This window comes from Leucopleurus acutus, assembly GCF_964270905.1.
Source record: "Leucopleurus acutus genome assembly, chromosome: 13".
Lineage (NCBI taxonomy): Eukaryota > Metazoa > Chordata > Mammalia > Artiodactyla > Delphinidae > Leucopleurus > Leucopleurus acutus.
The window spans coordinates 67257020-67278572 of NC_139155.1; the positions used below are offsets into that span (position 1 = coordinate 67257020).

The 21553-nt window shown below is 52.3% G+C and overlaps 1 protein-coding gene across 3 annotated transcripts; it reads right to left on the bottom strand.

Annotated features, from left to right (window-relative positions):
- Window positions 1-255: 255 nt before the first annotated feature.
- LOC309970282 (SEC14-like protein 2) lies at window positions 256-20920 on the bottom strand. 3 transcript variants are annotated; one of them, XM_082852592.1, is made up of 13 exons: window positions 20796-20904; window positions 20200-20394; window positions 18547-18622; window positions 13820-13863; window positions 13358-13417; window positions 12936-13124; window positions 11802-11897; window positions 11574-11634; window positions 11094-11177; window positions 7284-7390; window positions 7062-7201; window positions 6745-6914; window positions 256-1957 (listed from the first exon to the last, which is right to left on the bottom strand). In XM_082852592.1, the coding sequence occupies exons 2-13, from the start codon at window positions 20245-20247 to the stop codon at window positions 1827-1829; spliced, it is 1206 nt and encodes a 401-aa protein (XP_082708718.1). In that variant the 5' UTR covers window positions 20248-20394; window positions 20796-20904; the 3' UTR covers window positions 256-1826. The 3 variants fall into 3 exon arrangements, with proteins under 3 accessions (XP_082708718.1, XP_082708719.1, XP_082708717.1); XM_082852593.1 differs by having other exon boundaries at window positions 20067-20394; XM_082852591.1 differs by lacking the exon at window positions 20200-20394 and having other exon boundaries at window positions 20796-20920.
- Between the last annotated feature and the right edge of the window lie 633 nt (window positions 20921-21553).

Below are 21553 nucleotides of genomic sequence, written 5' to 3' on the forward strand. Positions count from 1 at the left end.
TGTGAATCCTTTGGGGGTACCAGCGAGCAAAGGTCCAGCCTTTAAAGACAGGCAGTCCTGGGTTCAAATGCTAGTTGTGCCGCCTATGAACTGTCAGCCACGCCTGTAAGAAACAAGAGTAGCCAAAATTTACTGAGCGTACACTTGTACCAGGCTTTCTAAGCGCTCTGAATGTATTAATTCCCTGAATCCTTGCAATAAGGCGATAAACACAGGGCTGTTGCCTGGTACCCAGGAGGCGCTCATTAAAGAATTAGCTTTATTATCATCAAATAAAGGTCACAGCCTCCCTGTTGAGGTCCCTGGTTTCAGCCCTGGGAGTCTTCATCATTGTAGGATCATGTAGGGCAGCCAGGTCAGCTGTGATCTCGCAGGAAGCTGGGATCGCGACTCAGTGATCCTCAACCCCAGAAACACTGGCAGTGCCTGCGCGGAATTAGGAGACGGTCCCTAAAGCCACGTGATCGTCGCTTCTCCGTGACCCTCCCAATCCAGGTCCACCGCAGGCGCCGCGCGCGCTTGCCAGACCCGCACTATTTGGCGCGCTCTGAGAAGCCCGAGTTGGGCGGGGTCTCCATCCTGACCGTTAAGATGGTCAGGTGCACCCTTAGTGCCCTTAGCAAAAATGGCGGAAGACGGCCCACCGGCTGGGCCAATCAGGGGGCGAGCAGGCCGTCAGGACGCCTTCAGCGCACGGAAGGAGACTAGCAGATGGCTTCTGCGCATGCGCTCCACTTATTGAAGGGGAGAAGCAGGCACCCCACGGCGGAAGTTTGCGTGTGTGAGTAACTGTGAGGAGCGAGGCGGAAGGCGCTGACTTCCACGCCCTGCGCGCTGAACGTTCTTTATTCATTGGTTACTTTTCCTAACAGAGCGCTGTAAACCAAGGTCAGGATATCCTCCTGAGGGGTCTGGCTGGGAGCCATGCGGCCTCGGGGCCTCCTGTCAGTTCCAGCCTTGCCCCTGACTCCTGCTCCCTCAGCTTGGCCAGACCATCTCCCCAGGATGGGTCAGGGCCTGGGTTTCTGAGGGGTGGAAGCTTCAGGACTCACACCCACCGCCAGCCTCCCTGGCCCTTCACGGAGCTGGGATCCCTGGAGGTAACTTCCCTGTGCTTTGTTTGCACTGAAGGACAGTGGCTGGGTACCAAAGCTCACTGTCCCAGGAAGCTCTGAGTCACTGACAATCATTAGTCATTTAAGAGGCAGCCAGTGGGACCCAGGAACTGCTGGATTCCTCGAGGCGAGGGAGAGGCCTGCCTGTCTACCCTTGAAAGGGAAGACCTATGCTGACTCGGGCCCTCTCCCAAGACTTGGGAAAAGCTAAAAGATCCTAGCCTGGGTAGAAAGTTCAGAAGAGCCTCAGACCCCCACCATAACCCTAGCAACCGGCTACCTTGCTATTCCTCATTATGATCTAGACTTACATGTTCATTTGGGAGCAAGTTCCTCCCCTGCAGCTGGCTTCCCTGAAGTGTTAGGTCTCAATTTCTCCCCTTTTTCCTGATTTCCTCCCTGCCACCCCATGGTTCCCCTCTTCCTGTCTCATCTGTCACTGGACAGGTGAAGTTGGCACAGCTTATAAGACAGATGCTGTCACGGTGCCCAGCCCCTGGGGACTCCTTAGTAATTTGAGAGGCAAGGAGACCCACTCCAGCTAGTCTCCCTCTTCCTAATTCTGAAATGAAGGCTCCCCAGATCCAGCCCCGAGGTCTTTCTTCTAGCCCAGTTTCTTTGGGCGTCAGAGTGCTGGGAAAATGACTGCTACAAGGGATAGAAACTGACAGGGAGATGCTGAGGGAGCCAGGCCTGCTGTGGGAGGAGGTGTTACTTTGGGGTGACTGCCCCCAGCTGTTTCATCTTCTCTTCTGAGGCTTTGTCTGGAAGCAGGACCTCCACGGTGAAACTGACCTTCTTTGCATGAATGAAGCTGTAGGTGTTGTCAAACCGCAGGACATCTGAGGGGAGGGGAAAAAACAGACATTCAGGCAATTCTGACAAAGAGCTTAGACACAGTGATTTTGGTTGACTGAGCAAGGCAGTGTGGTAGGTAATGAGGCTGAAGGTAGCATAAGCAATGATCCTTCACCTTCTGAAACCTAGCCTAGCTGGGTTACAATATGTTCATGAAGAGAAAAATACATAAGACAGAACATGCCAAGTGCCAGATGAGTGGCAGAGACAGTCACGTCTGTAACAGCTTGGAACGAGGGGGCCCTGTAGACTGAAATCATGTGAAAGGCTTTTTAAAGGAGTTAGAGCTTGAACTGGGTCTTGAAAGGAGGGAGTAGAATTAGTTGCAGCAGTAGTTACTATAATAATAATAATAGTAATGGTAACAACAGCTATTTATGTGACTCAATACTGGTATGGCAATCTATATATATTATTCACAATAACTCTTGAGTTCAGCTTTAGTACTGTGTTATATAAAAAGAAAGTCACTGTCACACAGTGAGGAAGGGATAGAGCTGGAATTTCCCTCTGGCCTGCATTGCTGCCTGAGTTGGGCCCTAGAAAGCCTAATCCTGTTCAGTTTCTGACAAAAGGTAAAATATGCAAACTTTTTTTTTTTTTTTAAAGAAGATGTTAGGGGTAGGAGTTTTGTAATTTATTTATTTATTTTTGCTGTGTTGGGTCTTCGTTTCTGTGCGAGGGCTTTCTCTAGTGGCAAGTGGGGGCCACTCTTCATCGTGGTGCGCGGGCCTCTCACTATCGTGGCCTCTCTTGTTGCGGAGCACAGGCTCCAGATGCGCAGGCTCAGTAGTTGTGGCTCACGGGCCTAGTTGCTCCGCGGCATGTGGGATCCTCCCAGGCCAGGGCTTGAACCCGTGTCCCCTGCATTAGCAGGCAGATTCTCAACCACTGCGCCACCAGGGAAGCCCAAAATATGCAAACTTTTGAACCAGAAACTTACCCCACAGAAAGATAAATGGACAAAGATGCTCAATACACCCCTATTTGTAGTAATAAAAGATGAGGAAAACTAAAATGTTCAAAGAAGAATTGCTTTAAAAGTTTTTATTGAAATACTATTCTGTATAAAAAGAAAGAGGTGAGCTTCATAGAAGTGACTGGGGAAACTAGTGACAATATATCCTTAGGCTAAAAAAAGCAAGTTGCAGAACAATTTGTAAACCATTTCTAACATTTTTGTTAATATATGTAAAAAAAATTTTTTTGGCTTTGTTACTTGGTCTACCTACATTGACAAGTTTTACAATTTCAAAATTCCTTCAAATATACACTGAATAACATATATAATTCCTATGAATGTATATGGGTGGGCACATGTCCTGTATATTATGGAAACACATAATACTTCTAAAGGGATGGAAAATATTTGGTAGGATAATACACAAGATCTGTTAGTGGTTTCCTCTGGGGAGAGAAAATGGGCATGCAGTTGGCAGAAAAGGCTTCCAACCCTTGGCCAAGGAACAGACTGCTTTTAATCTAACCCTTCTTTTTTTGAGAAGTTTTTCCATTCCAGTCAAACACCCCTTCCAAAGAACAGAGTGGGAAAACAAAAACACTAGCTCTGCCCCTTCCCTATCCTGGTCTCTAACTTTTCCCAGCCAAAAAAACCCTGTGCATTTAATCCTGAGATTTAACCTTTCCCCTTTTCTGCCCCTGGATAAAATGCATAGTTTTAGACTGAGGGCAGACACACCTTTCACCCTTTTCTTCATGGTGTGAAGTGAGTAATAGTCATTGATTTTCTCTCTGAGCCAGAGGTCTTTCAGGACCAGTGGTGCCTCTGGAAAGAGGGAAGCTTCCTCTCTGACCTGGATGACAGAGCCTTAGCAACCAGAGTCAGTCATGCTAGAGAAGAGGTCTTTGAGCTCCTTGGACCAAGCATCAGGATTGAGATGACTCTGCCTAGCATGATGTTCTGCCCTCAGAAACAAGGAAGGGGCTGTTGTGACGCCCGAGGGAAGTGGTTCATTTTGACACTAATCATGTACTCACAGACTTGTAGAGGCCCCAGAGATCCTCCAGGCTGGGGCTCCTTCACTTTTGTTGGGGAACTGACCCCCCTGAGAATCTGATGAAAGCATACAATTTCAGATCCCATGGAGCCCATCATGGACCCTCTGGGGCAGTGGTTCCCAATGGGAAAGTCACCATTCTGAAGAGAGGAGGAGCTGGGGGTAACTGTGCCCTCTCATTTATGTATTGAGAAAACATATATATTCTTAGTGTCCTTTTATTTCTTTTATATTCCAGATAGGAGAGTATATTGACTTTTTAATTATGTGTGTAGGTGGTTATAATATCTATGAATTTCATTTCAGAGTAGTAAAGGGGACATTAGACACCACTTATTATAAAAGGGAGGTGTTTGGTCTTTAAAGATTTAGAATCACTGTCTTTAAAGATCTAAATCACTAAAGATTTAGAATCATAGACCCCAGATTAAGATCTGCTCTAGCCTACTCCCCTCATTTTAAGGAAAAAGAGAGCAAAATCTAATTAGAGACACTCGGAGAGTTACTGGCAAAGCTGGACTCAGAAACCGGGTCTTCTGGTGCCTAGAGGGGCTGTTTAACCTTCCTACAGTGCTTCAGCTCTTCTAGACCACAATGCACGCTCCAGATCTTTTTTTCTGAATCTTTTTCTTTCCTAGAAGAGTACTCTACACTCAGGACCTCAGGAAATATTAGTTGAGAGAAAAAAAAGTGGAATCTCCCAGTCAAGGCCCCACAAGCAGATAAACATTCCATCTGGGAATGTATCCAAGGGGAACTATAATTTGGGATTTGCAAACCTAAGCCTGATTATGTTAAAGGGTTCATGGTACTACAGAGAGGTAGTGGGCAGCGCTGGAAAACGGTTTGGGCTCTGCTGAGTTTGGGTAAATTACTTCCCAGGTCTGGGACCCCACTCTCTCCTCTGTCACATGATCATCTCTAGGGTAGTCTATGGTCACGAGATCCTGTACCGGGACCCTAGGATTCTCTCCTGTCTCCGTTTCTTGGTGTCTATGCAGGCTACGCTGTGGGAGAGATAACATCCCCTCTCTATACCTCAGCTTCCCTGTCCTTTAAAAGAGAAATTCAAGCTTATATGTACAAAATGCTTTATGCTCTGAGGATGACAGTGTCTGGGCTGGTGCTAAGCCTTGTTCTTGATGAAGCACACAGTATACCGCCTTCTCCCTCAGGACCCAACAGCTCACTAACAAGAATACTTCTCCTCCCTGGGGAGCCAGACCACAGAGTATATGTGAGGAGGGGGCGGTGGAGACTGAGGTTGCTTGGGCTGTGGGGGAGGACACAGGATCTGAAGTTGGGGCAATGGTGTGGACAAGTACAGAGGCCAAGACATCTGTGGGGCTAGTTCAGACTTCTGGCAGTGCTGCCATGAAAACAGGGCGCAGGGCTTCTCCCATCTCTGGCACTATCTCCCCAGTGGCCCTTCTCCCCCAGGTTTTCCCCTAATGATAATAATGGTGGCCACAGTGCGCTGAGTGCTGCGTGGCAGGCATTACGCTAAGTGCTGCACAGACCTGATCGCATTTCATCATCAGGTGTCCCTATGAGGTAGAGAATTTGATCCCCATTGTAGCAATCAGGAAACTGAAGCTCAAGGAGGCCAAGTCACTTGCCTAAGGACTAGTCAGTGGTCAAGTCCATCTCAGCTTGATGACAAAGCCCTTGCTGTCACTGATTTTCCATGCCTGGCCCCTTGGCTCAGACAGAGAGGAAACTGGAGATTTGATGGGGGTTTTGTGTGTGTGTGTGTATGTGATTTTTCTGCTTATAAATGTAGTACATGTTCTTTGTAACATAAACTGTATTTGCAGGGCCAGTATAAAGAAACGAAAGCCCTCTATAAGCTTCCTACCACCATTAGCATTAGCAGAGTCCCCAGAATTCTTTTTTTTTTTGGTAGGTAAGAAGTGAATTTATTTAGAGAAACACACTCCACAGACAGAGTGTGGGCCATCTCAGAAGGTAAAAGCGGCCAACCCCAGAATTCTTTTGACCTTTTTTAGCCAAAGTGAGTATACATCATATATGCTAAGTCTCATGCTTTATTTTTTTTTAACATGTATCAGACATCTTATATGTCAGTTTATTCTCTTTAATGCGTATACTGTATTCCATTATATGGATGGACCATAATTTACTTAAGACCTTCCTAAGGCCATTTAGTTTATTATCAGTTTCCCAAACCGCTAGGAACATCCATGTACCTATATCTTTGTGTTTTTGTGTAAATATTTCTGTACAGTAAATTTCCAGAGGTAGAATTGCTGAGTCAAAGGGAATTTAATCGATATTGCAAAGCTAAGTGAGGTTAAACACCTTTTCAAATGTCTATTTGCCATTCTTATTCCTCTTGGGTAAACTTCCTGTTCATGTTCTGTGGCCATTTTTTGATCAACTTGGAGATGAGTGAAGTTCAGCAGAGTCAAGGCTAGGTTTGTCAGCACTCTGCTCACCCTGTGATCCCTACACCTATGTAACGTGTTCTGCCTCTCTGATGTCTGGGGAGGGCGCATCCCCAGGAAATGTCTAATGGCAGTCACAGCCCCAGTTACACCTGGACCAGGTCACCTTGAGCCTGTCATCTCACCTCTCCAGGCCTAGGTTTCCTCACCTATGCAAGAGAGGTTGAAACTGATGGAGCTCCACTTCTAGTTCTAACAGTGTGAGAACTTAAATCCATGGAGAAAGAGGGACCTCCCGGGCAAACAGCTAGAGCAGGGGCTTCGAGCCAAGACAGAGAGACTTACAGATGCCAGGATCGCTGCAGGTGAGGGTCCCATCCTCAGGGACCAGGTGGGCATTGTACCTCTGGTTGGAAAGCACCTCTGTCATCTCCCCTGCCCTCTGCCGCTCCCCCACTTTGGTCTTCAGGAAAATCCCAAAACCGATGTCCGAACCATCCGACATGAACTGCCACCTGCAGGGGACACCCACCCACTTAGACGTGATTCCGTCTGCATGTTCCCTCTCTGGGGTCCTGCCACCAGGGCTTCTCCCACCCCAGCCCACCGCCAGCACCTATGGCCAGAAGGCTCAGGTCTCCTGGAAGGGTCCAGAACCCTACCTGAGGACGCAGCCTGGAAAGAGAATTTCATACTCCACTTGGTGGGAGGAGCCCCGGGAAATCTGCACACTGTGTTCGTACTGCTGTTTCAGCTGGTCTCGCACGTAATACTTCTTGGGGATGTCACCCCCATAGTTGATCTAGAAGCAGAGCACGGAGTGAGCTGGAATGTGCATTTGAGCCAGGTGTCTCTGGTCACCTCCGGCCCCTGGCAGCCCATACCTTGGATTTACACTTGGGGTCTCCATCAGGGTCAGTCATGGTGCCCCCATACTCCACAGGCAGCTGGTCAGGGCTGACATATTTCAGTAAAACCTCCTTCCAGTTTGCTGGCAGGAGAGGGAAGGAAGGAGAGAAAAGGATCACCACCAGGGCAGGAGTTCATCACAGCCCTGGCAGTCTACACAAAAGAGGCAGAAAAAACCTGTCTGCCCCTGCACACAAAACATGGGCATTGGAAGCACAGGACGTGCGCACAGCTCTGCAGGGGGTTCAAGAGGAGCTGTCACCCAGATGACTGCCCTGTTCTGGACCAGGAAGCAGGAGACAGAGGTCCTGTCCCCACTGCCTCTGGCCAGCGAAGCGACCTGAGGCAAATAAATCACTTCATTCTGAGCCTAGTTCCTCCTGCCCTGCAAGGTTATGGTGGGAGTGAAGTGAACTAAGTACTTGAGAGGGTGTTCGTTGTAAACTGTAAAATGCCGTACCTGTATGAGAGTGTATTATCACTCCCAGGAAGAGGGGATACAAATATTTGAAGTGCAAGCAGGAGGGAACAAAGAAAGGAGGGGAGGGCATTCCACGCAGAGGAAACAGCGCATGTGGCAGGCAGGAGGGCAGTCAACATGATCTGCCCTAGTTAGATTGAGCGTGAGGGCATGACCACTGTCACCTACTGTGCTCACTCGTGATTTATTGAATGAATGCATCACTGTAGACCGACCCCTTAAATGGGCTCCCTTGGCTTTACCCCAGCCACAGTTTCACTTCTCTTGTTTTGTAGGCTGTTTGGCTACCAGTGATTTGGTTTTTTTTTTTCTCTTTAAATAACCAAGCCCTTTCCTGACTAGGAGAGTTTGCCTCAAGTGCAACCAAGGCTGAGATCCATTTCTCTGCCAGATTCCTAAACAAGTATCAGCCAAGGACAATATTTTGATACTGGATGGAAACCTTTCCCTGCTGACGACAGAGACCAGATACAGAGAGCAGCTCCAGGTCACAGGGTACCACCGAGCATCCTCTGTGGCTGGTGCTGCCCGTAAACCCACAGGGATGGTCCAGGGTCTCCCAGCCTTCAGATTTCTAGGGACTTGAGACCATGCAACTCCAGGGGTGCTTTAATCTGTGCTGAGTACCAGTGACCAGCCCAGGGTGAATTTCTCCCCTCCTCTATTGAAGATCCGGTACCTTCCCAGCCCGAGGCGGGTTTGGTTGAAAGGGTTTCAGGTGTGGGTGGGGGAACTGACTGAACCTCCTCTGCAGCCCCGCTGCCAGGAAACCGAACTGGCTCATGCTCATGGTGGGTGGCAGCCACAGAAAAGCCAAAAATCATTAGAGCCTTTTCCTCAGACGTTGTTTTTTCACCCAGTTCAGCTGGAGGGTTGGAATAAGGCCAGGAGGATTCTTCCCATCTCACAGAGAGGAACTGAGGCTACAAGGACAGAATTTGTTGCACTAGAGCCAGGACCAGCACCCAGAAGTCCTGTGCTTTCCAGACTGCTTTGCACCACACCCAGGCTCAGCACACATTTGGAAAACCTCCACTTTCAATGTGGTGCCTGAAGGTGAACATTCAGAAACCTTCAGAATTCCCTACCCCCATTTCAACTCCACAGGTGGCATTAAGCCGTCCACGAGCCAGTCCCAATCTCCCTTTCTAGGCTTTTCTCCCACCACCCCACATCACGCTCCAGCCAAACTCGACTCCTGCCTGTCCCTGGCTGGCTTGATTCCCATGGGTCTTCCTTGCTGGCTTCCCCTCGTCCCCTGATGTTCTCCTGCTGCCCTGCCTATCCAGTGTCCGTCTGCTCGCTTCCCCGCCAACCTCACAATCGCTTCTTCACTCCCTGGTGGGCTCCTCTTTCTCTTCATGCCCTTGAGCCTGGATATTCCCCAGGCTTCAGCCTCTGTTCTGTGGGCAGTCTTACCTCCTCTCAAGGTTTTAGCTGCTGTCTCTATCTAAAACTCCAAATCTCCAGACTGGAGTTTGCTGCTAAGCTTCAGGCCCAGGCATCCCCAACATGTGTACACCTCACAGACTCCTAGAACTCAACTTCAAGCCTTTCCTTCTGACTGTATTATTCCCCAGTGGAACTAACTGCATCAGAATGACTGCAATGCTGTCACTCATGCCAGATACCAGGGAGCCATTCTAGATTTCTCTTCCTCCCTTCCTACATCCAGTCAATTGAGTTCTGCTGTTCCACTTCCTACGAAAGTCTGAAATCCACCCTCTCCTCTCCGTCCCTACAGCCCCCGCCGTGGCTCAGGCTTGCAACACCTGGTGCGTGGGCTGTGGCCACGGTATACAAACTGGTATCTGTCCTGAGAATCAGGTCCTGTACCCCACCCCCTGCCCCGGCTCAGGAACTCCTCTCTGGTGCCCAGTGGCCGGTGGAGTTGTGTCCCAGCTTCCTGACACAGTGCCCTGGATTCTCTGTGACCCAGCTCCTGGCATCTGGCTCCCTCTCCACGTCATCTCTCGCACACCCTGCCGTGTGCCCTCTTCAGCTGCCCGTGCCATGGTGTGTAAGGTCTTTGCTCATTGTTCTTCTTTCTGCCCAACAGCTTCCTGCCTTGCTTCACCTGGCTACCCTACTCATTCCATAGCTCGCAGGTGAGGGAGGCATCGCCCCCTCCCCAGGCTGGGCGGGGTGAGTGGCCCTGCTCAGTGTTCCCATGGGCTTTTCACCTCCTCTCTTTTACACGTAACATCTTGCGCTGATATACATCTGTTTGTGTCTCCCTTCTCCGAGAGTCCACAAGCTCTTCAAGGGACTCTGTCTTACCTTTGTGGCCTTGACACCTACCTAGTCCAGGGCCAGGCACACAGCAGGTGCCCATCCAATGAATCCATGCGTACTTGCCCTCAACTGAAAGCAACCTCTGCTCCTGTGACCTCCCTTCTCTGCCGCATCTATGCCTTTTCTTTTTTCTTTTTTTTTTTAAAGGAATTTTATTTATTTTTTGGCTGCATTGGGTCTTTCTTGCTGCACGTGGGCTTTCTCTAGTTGCGGTGAGCAGAGGCTACTCTTCATTGCAGTGCGCAGGCTTCTCATTGCGGTGGCTTCTCTTGTTGCGGAGCATGGGCTCTAGGCATGCGGGCTTCAGCAGTTGTGGAACATGGGCTCAGTAGTTGTGGCTCGCAGGCTCTAGAGCGCAGGCTCAGTAGTTGTGGCGCACGGGCTTAGTTGCTCCATGGCATGTGGGATCTTCCTGGACCAGGGCTCGAACCCGTGTCCCCTGCATTGGCAGGTGGATTCTTAACCACTGTGCCACCAGGGAAGTCCATCTATGCCTTTTCTAGTTTGTGTCCTAGCTTTCTCTTAAAAGTCTCCTGTTTCACTGCAAGCTTATTGAGGACAAGGACTGGCATTCCATTCATCTTTTTTTTTTTTTTTTTTTTTTGCGGTATGCGGGCCTCTCACTGTTGTGGCCTCTCCCCTTGCGGAGCACAGGCTCCAGACGCAGGCTCAGCGACCATGGCTCACGGGCGCAGCCGCTCCGCGGCATGTGGGATCTTCCCAGACCGGGGCACGAACCCGTGTCCCCTGCATCGGCAGGCGGACTCTCAACCACTGCGCCACCAGGGAAGCCCCCTCCATTCATCTTTGAATTTCCCCAGAGTGTCTGAGAGAAAGAGTTCTTAGGAAAACAGACAGGAAGCCCCTTCTCGGGCCCAGCCTGCTCCTGGGTCCCACTGCTCCCAAACCAGCAGAGGGAGCCTTCGCCCCGGCAGCTCTGGCTCTCTAACACCATCCCCAGCGGGGCTGCAGCCATGCCGTGGAGTGGAGGAGGGTCTGGGCTACTCACCCCCCAGGACCATGATCTTCTTACGAGTGTCCTCACTCAGGAAGGGTTTGATGAGGTTATAGGCCACAGGAAACAGCTTGGGGGCTGGAACAGAGACCAGGCCATGTGAGGCCAGGAGCAGTCCCCACTCTGTCCCTAACAGTGTCCACCATAGCCCCCAGTGTCTGGCCATGCACTCCCTGGTGCTGTGGAGCCCACACAGGCAGCCCTATGTGAGGCTCGGCTTTCCTGTCTGTACAGGGGGGATGGTCTTCCTTTCTCACTGGGCTCGGTGGCTCAAAGGAGGTAACGAATACTAAAAGCTTTGTGAATTACAAAGTGGTCTGCGTACATCATGGGTCGGTCTTCTAAACAGGTCCTAAGACCCCACCCTCCACCCCTGACTTCGGCTCACTCTATTTCACTCTCCTTAATCTGTCCCAGTAATATTTTTGGCCCCTCTTTCCCATTGGGCTTCATCACAGGTAGTTGCCAACTTACCTTTAATGACAAAAAGACGCTTCAGTGTTTCGGGGTAATTTTCCTCAAACATGCAGAGAAACTGTGGAAAGAATCCAGTGGGCTCAGAACTCTGTGCCAGGGAGGGAGGCCCTTCTTCCTCTGGCTTCCCCCACCCCACAGGGCCTCCTAGCAGAGGGACCCACCCCCCCAACCCACCCCCCGACCCTCACCTCTCACCCTCCACCACCCCCGAGCCCTGGCCTTCACCTCTCCATAGGCCTCCACAGCTGGCTTCCAGAGATGTTTGAGACCAAGCCCCTCACAGTCATAAATCAGGGTGATGGTCTCTATCTTGTTCCCCGTCTGCAGGGGACAGAGGAACAGAAAGTCACATCAGGCTGCCCCCCACACAACACACACACGGAAGCCCAGGGTACAATCAGGGAAAGTGCTGATTGTACCCTGCACCCATACTGCAACCAGATCCGGCAGGGCCGTACCTAGGGTTTTCCAAATCGAGATAATTACCCCAGGCCGGAACTGCGGCCTAGACAAGTCACCCTTCCCGTTTAGATCTCCGTGTTCTCATCCAGTAAACAGCTGGGTGAACTTAGATTACATCTGAAGTCGCTCCTGTTCTGCAGTTTGACCCGGTGGCCCCCCTCGTCCTCTGCACCCCGTGCAGCCACTCATCTCGCAGGCACAGATGCTCTCTATCCAACCTAAGCCCTTAAGGTGCATCTCTAACGCTTCTCTGCGTGCCCAGCCCCACAGGGCCTCTGCGCACACTAGGTTCTCAGTGAATGTGGATGACACTGTTGAAATGTCCCCAAACATATCACATGGTCTCACTGGATCTTTACGACTGCTGAGGAGGAGGGCAGGGGAAAGGACCATGGCAGCTCCGCCTCGCTCTTCAGTCTTTTTCCAGTAAGAGAATCAGCTGTCCTTAGCTTTGTCTGAATTCAGAGTTAGGGAAGCACAGAATCTGAGCTCACTGACACCAGCGGCACCCAAATACTTGTCCAGGGATAGGGTGGTCCCCGACAAGGATTCCTCTGGTGCCCAGATAAAGGAAGAAAAGTAATGATAACGTAGCATGTTTTCTATGAAGCTAAACTTTACTCAATTAAAGGACGGCCCTTTATTCTGAGACAATGCCGTCCCTATAGTTTGGTGGGTTAATTATGACAATAGCTGGTTAGTGTTTTCTAAGTCCTTACTTGGAAAAATAAAAATTCGGTAACATAGATCAGTCCCTAAAACTTTGCAATTTCACAGGTCTATGAAATCTAAACATCAGGGCCTAAAGCTGCCCTTAAAGCCACGTGTGACACCCACACTTCTGCGTGACCACCTCCACCGGGCGTAACTCCTCTTCAGCCGTGCTGGTCCCCTCACCTTTTCGGTCTGGCAGGCGCACTCCCGCAAAAGCAGCTCGCAGTCCCGCATCTTGGTCTTGACCAAGTCCTGTTTGGTGGCTGAAAGGAGCAGACCCTTGGCATCCAGAGGTCCAATGATGTCGTACCAGATGGGGCAGCCATCCAGGTCGTAGCCGCACATGCCCCCTGAGAGATACTGTTGGACCACCTGGGCCCAGACAGAGATGGGGGCGCCTGGTCAGCAGGCCCCGGGCAGCCACACCTTCCCGGTGTCCAGGGCCTTCCTCTGGGTTCATCCGCCCCTGGGTGCCAATGGATACTCATTCAATGACTTGGCATTGTCAGACCTTTCCTCTGAGGGTCCCAGTCCCATAGACCCAGGATACAGATCATGGGTCTAACAGACCTCACGTGGTGTGGGGTGGGATAATCTGTTCTCACCTCTGGAGGCTGCCAGCTCATGATGTTGTCAATGTCCTTTTGCTTTCGGACCTCCACATGCTGCAAACACACGAGGGCTTTAAAAAAGTAGGGCGGGGAGGGGGTGGTCCTTAACAGGCATCTAGCAATGGGTGACAGCACGAACAGACCACCGGACCACAGGTAAGTCACGAGAAGGCAACCAGCAGGAATGGAAAAGAAGGAAGTGCCTGTTTCAGAGATCTCAGCAGAACAGATTATAATTCTTGGCTGGCCAAGAACTATGAAAGCTCTGTTTCCAGGGAAGGGAATGCACTTTGTCCTGGAGGATAAGGCAGTACGGGTCGGCTAATACTCAGATATGTCACATAAGCCACAGACGGTGATTGGGGTGGGAGGGGGTGGACAGAAGTCCAAGCACGGCGTGATTCTGATGGGCAGAAATGGAGGCAACAGTGGGCTTCGGAGCCAAATGGGTCTCACCTTCCGGAGCATGGCCTCAGACTTCTGCAGGTCAAAGCTTCTTGCTGTAACAGGGAAACATGGTCAGGGTTAGGATAGCAGCCTGGGCGCCAAGGATGGGAAGATTTCCCTGCTCCTGTGCGGAAACGCCTGCTGACTCTCAGATCACCCCACATATAGAAGCTAATGTGAGGACATTCACTGCTTCTAGAGTACCACAGCCCCTGGGCTTGTGGGGAAAGCAGGTCAAGGTTCAGGGCAGGTGGGGGCAGCATTGCAAGTTCAGGGTCAAAAGAGTTTTACCCTAGTGGATGCAATCAGGTGAGGTGTCTTATCTCCTGTCAGGGAAAGCAAACCCTGGGCTCCCTTATCATTTACCCTTCTCCTTCCACAAAGTTAATCTCCTCCACGGTCTGACATCCAGTCCTGAGAGCTTGACCTGCGGTTCAAAGATGAATACAGCTGCCGCATAATCTGGGGCAGGACTGGCAGAACATTCCAGTAGGATGGAGGGGAGATGAGCCTCCAGTCAACCTTGCCATATCCTCAAAGGACCCATGCATACCCCAGGGGGACACAGAGGGCCCTCGTCCTCCCAGGGTTCCCAGAAAGTTTCAGAATTAGAGTTCACCTGGCTCAACTCAATTTCATGTACAAACCCTGACATGCTGTCCTGCTCAAACTTGAACACAAAGACCTCCCTGCCCGCCAAGGCCATCTGCTCCCAAACAATCCAAGCTGCCATTTACACACAGCCCTCACTATTGTACTGAGCAGAGACCCTCTACAGAGACATTCAGAGAGGAGGGGCGGGGGTGCTTCCTCAGCCACGTGACCACCTTTCCAATACTCGCAAATTCTGTGCTGCCACCCTGAGTGCTCCCTGCTATCATGCTGCCCGTCCATGGATCCTTTAACCATCCTTCAAAGCTTGGTTTCAAGTCCATCAACTTCCCTTTGGATGTTTTCCAGTTTGCCAGTGCCCCTCTTGAAGTGTGTGGTCCAGAGCACAGGTGTTGCCTACCCTTCTCCAATTAAGCCTAAGAACTTTCTCGGCAACAGGCCAGGCCCTTAACTCAGGCGAAGCTTACAGTCAACTGAAACCCCCAAATCCTTTTCACCTGTGCTGCTTATGAAGCCTCTACCCCATAGGTTGAGAGGTGGTTTTCTGGATCTATCCATATCAGATTTCATCTTGTTATGGCCAGCTGCATTTCATCTTTTTTTTTTAAATTTTTTAATTTTTGGCTGTGTTGGGTCTTCGTTGCTGCAGGCAGGCTTTTCTCTGGTTGCAGTGAGCAGGAGCTACTCTTCATTGTGGTGCGCAGGCTTCTCATTGTGGTGGCTTCTCTTGTTGTGGAGCATGGGCTCTAGGCACACGGGCTTCAGTAGTTGTGGGACACGGGCTCAGTAGTTGTGGCTCATGGGCTCTAGAGCGCAGGCTCAGTAGTTGTGGCGCACGGGCTTAGTTGCTCCACGGCATGCGGGATCTTCCCAGACTAGGGCTCGAACCCATGTCCCCTGCATTGGCAGGCGGATTCTTAACCACTGCGCCACAAGGGAAGCCCCTGCATTTCATCTTTTAAAGAGTTTCTGAGATCCAGATTCTGACCAATTTTGCCATTTGACCTATGAACTGTCCCTCCCAGCTGTATGTCCTCTATGGGTCTGATTGACATCCAGATCTGCTGACAGCCCTGGAACCTGGGCCAGACAGGCTGCCCTCTGGACTGTCACCAGCCCCTTAATCACTGCTCTTTGGGAGTGGCCGAGCACATTCCCTGACTCTGCTGCCCTGAAATGCAGTCCACTCTCCTGCACTCAAGGATACGACAAGAGATTTGACCAATGCCATACCCTGTCATGTGTGCTAGACACACGTTTGCAGAAATGAGCAGCCTTCCCTCTTGGGAAGTTCCTTCTCATGGTCACCCTTCACATGCCATTGTAGCAGCAGGGGGCAGCTTTCAGAGGAATATAATCTGGGTTTGCATCTCAGCCCTTCCACCTTCTTCCTGTTTGACCTTGGACAAGATACTGCACATCTCTGGCCAAATCATCCAGTGAGCTAGAAACACTTGGAAGATGCAAGGCACCATGCTATCATGTTGGGGTAGCCCAGCTGGACCTGAAAGTGGGAATCCTCCATGGGAGGGACATGCCCAACTGTGAGGAGAGTCATCTTCCTTGGGAACAGGAGTGGTGGTGAACTTCGGGCCCCCTTATATCAGGGAGGCTCTCCAGTTAACCTTTAGCTGCTGGGGTCCAAAATCCAGGGTCTTTTAGGGCCCTCCCCGAGTTTCCATTGCCCCTGGCAGTACCGGCCTGATGCCTCTCCAGGGCTCCTGCTGCCCTGGTCAGGGGCAGCTCAAAGCATGGCTTAGGGCACTGCCAGAGAGGCCGGCCTGGGAGCAAGCTGTCCTGGGTTCTTATTTGATCTCTTCCTGTCCTGGAAAACAAAGAGACTCAGACCTGCTCTGCCGGGCTCACAGGTTTCCTCCACCTCCTCGTTTTATCTTGCCATCTGAGCCCCCTCGCTGGGGTGCCCAGAGCTCAGGCCCACTCAGGGGGAGGCAGTGATCTGTGTGCCTGCTCTCGGGCCTGGGGCCCAGCAGAAAGCCAAGCCCGTGTCGGGGGAAGGGAGGAACCCAGTGCTCACTCGAGAAAGGGAAGAACCCAGTGCTCACTCACACCTAGATTAGACAAAGACATTCGGCTGGCATGTGCCTTGCAAATGTTTCCTTCAGATGAAAAGGAGAAAAAGAAAAGGTTTCTCTAAAAAAAAAAAAAAGGGGGGGGGAATTCCCTGGTGGTCCAGTGGTTAGGACACCGAGCTTTCGAGCTTTCACTGCTGAAGGCCCAGGTTCAATCTCTGGTCAGGGAACTAAAATCCCGCAAGCTGTGCAGCGTGGCAAAAACAGAAAAGAAAAAAAAAGCAAGGCGACAAAAACCCTAATTGAAATTCACAGTAGAGTCTGACCAGGCCTGAGCTCCTGCCCAGGGAAATGTGAGGCACAAATAAAGTGCAGAGGAGATATTTCCTTGGTTTGAAGAGGCAGAGCTTGGTTTCAGGAGGCAGCTGTGGCTTACTGGAGAGGACGATGGCCTGGGAATCAGGGGCCCTAGGTTTCTGCCCTGATTCTGCTTCGCATTAGCTGTGTGCCCTCAGCTAAGTGCCCTCTCCTCTCTGAGCCTCAGTTTTCTCATCTGGCAAATGAGGATAACTGCACTCTTCTATATTCCTGCAAAGAGAGGGGTTATCCCAGGACTGGGGAGTTGGGGTGCCTGGGAAACCAGGGCCCCAGGCCAGCCTTCTCTCAGATAAAAAAAGAGCTGCGAAGCTGTTCAATTCAACAGCTCTCTGAAACCACACTTCCCCCACCTCACAGTAGCTGGGTAGTTTGTTTGATCATCTTGCAGCTGGCCCTTTAATGCAGCGCTGTCTGCCCACTCTCCCCACCCGCCCCCTTCCAGCTACAGCCCTTCAGCAAAGGCTGGGCCAAAATGTCCTCCAGCTCTGGACTGACTCCACCGCCGCCTCTTTGCTGCCTCTCCATCCTCTCTGAGTGGGTGGGGTGGGGGGAGTTCACAGCTTTTTAGGGGGAAAAGGGCAAGTGGCACTTTCAGAGGCACACAGGGTCTGCTCTGGGGGGCCTGCTAGCTATCAGCCTCTCAAGAGTGTGCCAGCTCTATTCAGTTTCTGGACAGAAAAGGAAAATACATCTCTTCCCCTGTCCCAAGACTCGCAGGGTATACATGTGTGTGTCTGTGTCTATAAATAAGTAATTGGCCATGACTTATACTTTAATATTTTGGGCTCTGATTCTGTTATCACGATTTAATCTCTGCTAATCTAACACAGAGGAATTTTCTCTATTATTTCTATGTCTGGCAATAAAGTTTCTACAAAGCCAAAAAAAAAGTGTGTCACAAGAACCAGAGAGGGTGGCACATGACTTGAATCACAGGAGAGGAGGAGAAAGAAAAGAACGGAAGGATTTCAGGAGTTGCAACATGGGGTTGAGTCTGACCCTGATGCTAGTAGAAACGTGTACACTGCATCATCACGGGCATAGCACTGTCATGTCCCATCTTGCCATAGGCAGGGCACCCTGTCTCATCCAGCTCTCCCAGAGAGGAGCCTCAGACAGATGTTCACCCCTGGACCAGGTACCAGAGCCAGGCCAGGGCAGAGCTGGAATGGATCTCAGGGCCATGGAGCCAGATGATGGCTTGAGGGGAGTTTTGTTAACCTAGGTCAGGCTGAACCCCACCCACCGTGTTCCCCGTGCATTCTGCCCCTCCTTCAAGCTGCCACAGAGAGGGCCAGTCTCTCCCACGGGCCAAGACTCTGGTTCTAAGCTTGGCTCTGCCTCCAACTTCCCACAAGCTTGGGGCCTTTCTTGGCTTTTCCTCAACCTGTTTCCCCACATCCATCGGCAGAGTAGATTCATCGAGTGGATGGAAAGGGCACCGGGCTGGGAGTCAGCTGACCTGGCTCTAGTCCTCTCCCTGCCTGCAGTTCAACACTGTGCGACTTGGGGCAAGTTACCTCACCTCTCTGAGCCTCAGTGTCGTTATCTATCCAACAGGAGGGTTGAGGTTATATCATTGCCAAGAACGCTTTTGGTTCTGAAGGTTGAATACTCCAGATTCTGAGATTGCCTGGGGCAGGGTTTCCAGAGGGTGCTATTCTGTTCCCCAGCCCAAGCCCCTGCCCCAGCCTCCCGCAGCCCCTTTTTCCTCACCTCGGAGCCAGCGCAGGAGAAAATAGTCATCTGGATTCGGCAGACTGGGCAGCACATCCTGGACATTCTCCCGAAACTGTAGGGAGAGGCAGCTGGGTGAGTAGCAGGTCCCACCCTGACCGCCCTCTGCCCGGGACTCTCCATAGAGGTTTTTGCTGGACCCCTGCTCAACACGGGTCAACTCTGCAGACACTGGCTGAGCACCTGAGCAGCGTGGGACACTCTGTCGGTCATGCTGGTGGGAGCTGAGTAGCAGGAGGAGGTGAGAAGGGAGTAAGACACTGCCCCTGCCTGGCTGTGCGCACTTACACGCTCCAGTGTGATGGCTGGGCAGAACAGCCCCCAGCTAACCGCCACAGTAGACACTCTGGGGTGTGCCACAGCAAAAGCGTAAGTTTACCAAGCATTCCTCGTGTGCCCAGCACCGACCTCAGTGCTTATTCATTCTTCTAGAGATATTACTGCTCCCATTTTACAGATGAAGTAATTAAAGCTCAGAGAGGCCAAGTAACATGCCCAAGGTCGACAGCTAGTAATCAGCAGAGCTGGGATGCAAACCCCGGTCTGTCCCAGGCCAGAGCCTGCACTCTTTCCACCATGGCCTGTCCCCTTAGTAATGGAATGGTGAGCAATGTGTCCAGGGAGCAGAGGGAAGGAAGAGTTTGATGCTGACTGGGGCCAGGAAGAGGGTGGTCTCACACTACTTCATATAAAAAATGACATTTGAGCTGGGCTTGAAGGACTCCAAAGGCAGCAGGAGGAGGAAGGAGGGCAATCCAGGTGGAGGGAAGAGTTCCAGCCAGAAGTCATGAAGGGGGAAAGTGTAGGGAGTGCCAAACAAGAGAGCTGGACAGTGACCCCAAGGATGGCCATGCCCCCTCCAACTGCTCATTACCCTGCAGGTGAGCATGCCCCCACGTGCTGTGCTGTCCCCAAGCCTCCTGCTCCCAGCCACTCACCTTTCCCTAGTCAGTGACCTACAGGGCAGCCACAGAGAGGATCAATGAGGACCCGCCACCTCTGCCCCTGGCCTAGGTCAGCCAGGGACTCAAACCATCCCATCCCCCAAACAGCTCCCAGACCCCCAGGGAGACTGGCATGAAGCCACCCCTTACCAAGGACACTACCCAGCCCCTGATATCTAGTTTAATCACCACCTAATCCCTTCTCTGCCTGACTTCCCCTGCAGGTCAGCAGTAAAATCTGAAACCTCCCTACCCGGCCTCCCTGCGATGGGGAGGCCCAGCCTGGGGCAAGGCCTCCATGGGACTGGAGCCTCTGCCCCACTACCACGGCAGAAGACACCTGCCACCCGCCCCCTCCACCACTTTCTCAGCAATGGAAAACTGCTGTGGAGGCTCCAGACCTAAGACTGGACCCAAACAGCTCCAGCTCCAAGAACAGCCAACCTTCCCTCTCTCCCCAAGGGCAGCAGGGGAGATCCAGCTGGTGGGAGAGGGTCCGGCTCTGGAACTGTTGCCCCCTCCTCTGCCCAGGCGCCAAGGCAAAGCTAGGCTTACCTCCTTGCCTTTTGAAGAGCATCAGCCCCAAGTCCCCAGCCCGGGAGGGGCCTGGGTTGAGGGAGGGGCCTGGGTTGCAGGACGGGGTGGGGAGCTGGTCTCAACTCAAACTAGCCCCAACCCAGTCAGTCACCGGTAGGATCCTAGGCTTTGCACTTGAAGCTGCTCCTTTCCACATCATCTGGTCCAACCTCCTCAATTCCTTTCCTCAAGGAGCGAACAGAGAAGGACCGGTTTTGCCCAAGGTCGCAGAGAGACTTGGTGCCAGAGCAGGAGCCATCCAAGTCTCCTAAGAAGCCCTCCGGCCCTTTCCATCGTGCCACTGCCCCTGCAAGAGGAAAACCTCCCGGAAATGGGAGGAAACCTAGGGCCCTGCCCCTGCCCCTGCCCCCAGGGCCCGGCTGCCAGTCCCGAGAATGAACTTTGCCTTTGTGCCCTCAGCTGCCTCCGTGGGCTTCCAAGCAACCACTTCTTACCAGGTGGCAGCGCCAAGGGCTCGCTCGCGGCTGGGGCTGGGACGACCAAACTTCCCCGGGGTCCCCTCGGCGGACGGAGGGGAGCGAGGGAGGGGGCGACCGCGGACCGCTCGGTGCGGTGGCTGCCGCTCCTTCCGCCGCTCGCCGCGGACCCGCGCTCGCCCCCCATCCAGCCCCTTCCCAGCCCGCTGCCGCCAGAGGATGGGGGCCATCGCCCGGGGCGGGGCCGGGCCGGGACGGGGTGAGGGCTCACCTTGGCCAGTGCCTCCTTCTGCCTGGGGCTCAGATCGCCGACTCTGCCGCTCATCGTGGCCCAGGCTCTGGGCGCGGCGGTTGCGGCAGCAGACAGAGCACGGACTCGTTCTCCGCCGCGGGAGTAAAGTCCCAGCCTTTTGCCGGGGCCGCGGTTGGCAGCCAAGCCCCGCCTCTTAAAGGATCCCAAGGGGCGGAGTAGGGAGAGATGCGCTGGGCGCAGGAGCGTCTGACGCGGGTACCCTCCGCCCTCCTGAAGCGGAGACCTGAGCAGGAGGTGAGCAGGAGTGCCCACCCGGCCCGAGGCCCGTAGACAAGAGAAGGACAGGAAGTCTGGGTTCCAGTCCCCAATTTACCCTTAGCTTACACTGTGACCTTGGAGGAGACACCTGAACTCTCTAGGCCTTACTGTCCCCAACTAGGTGCTATCTAATGAGCTCTTCTAAGATCAGGTCCCCACGGTGCAGGACCTCTCCCTCCAATACGAGAGGAAGCTTGACTGATGCCTCTATAGGGGACCAGGGGACCCCTAAGTCTAGCCATCGCCCTGACTCCAGGACAGTGGCCTTGGCCTTTTCTCTGGGGCTCCTGCCCTCCTCCTGTCCTGCCATGGATTTTGGACCACTGCTGCAAACCCAGCTTGGGGCCTTTCAGTGTTAACAGCCTTTCCCCTCCCCCTTCGGGGCAGGCAGGCTGAGGGGGGGTAAGGAAGCCCAGACCCCATCTCCCCACCCAGAGCCCTGTCCTCTGCTTCTGACC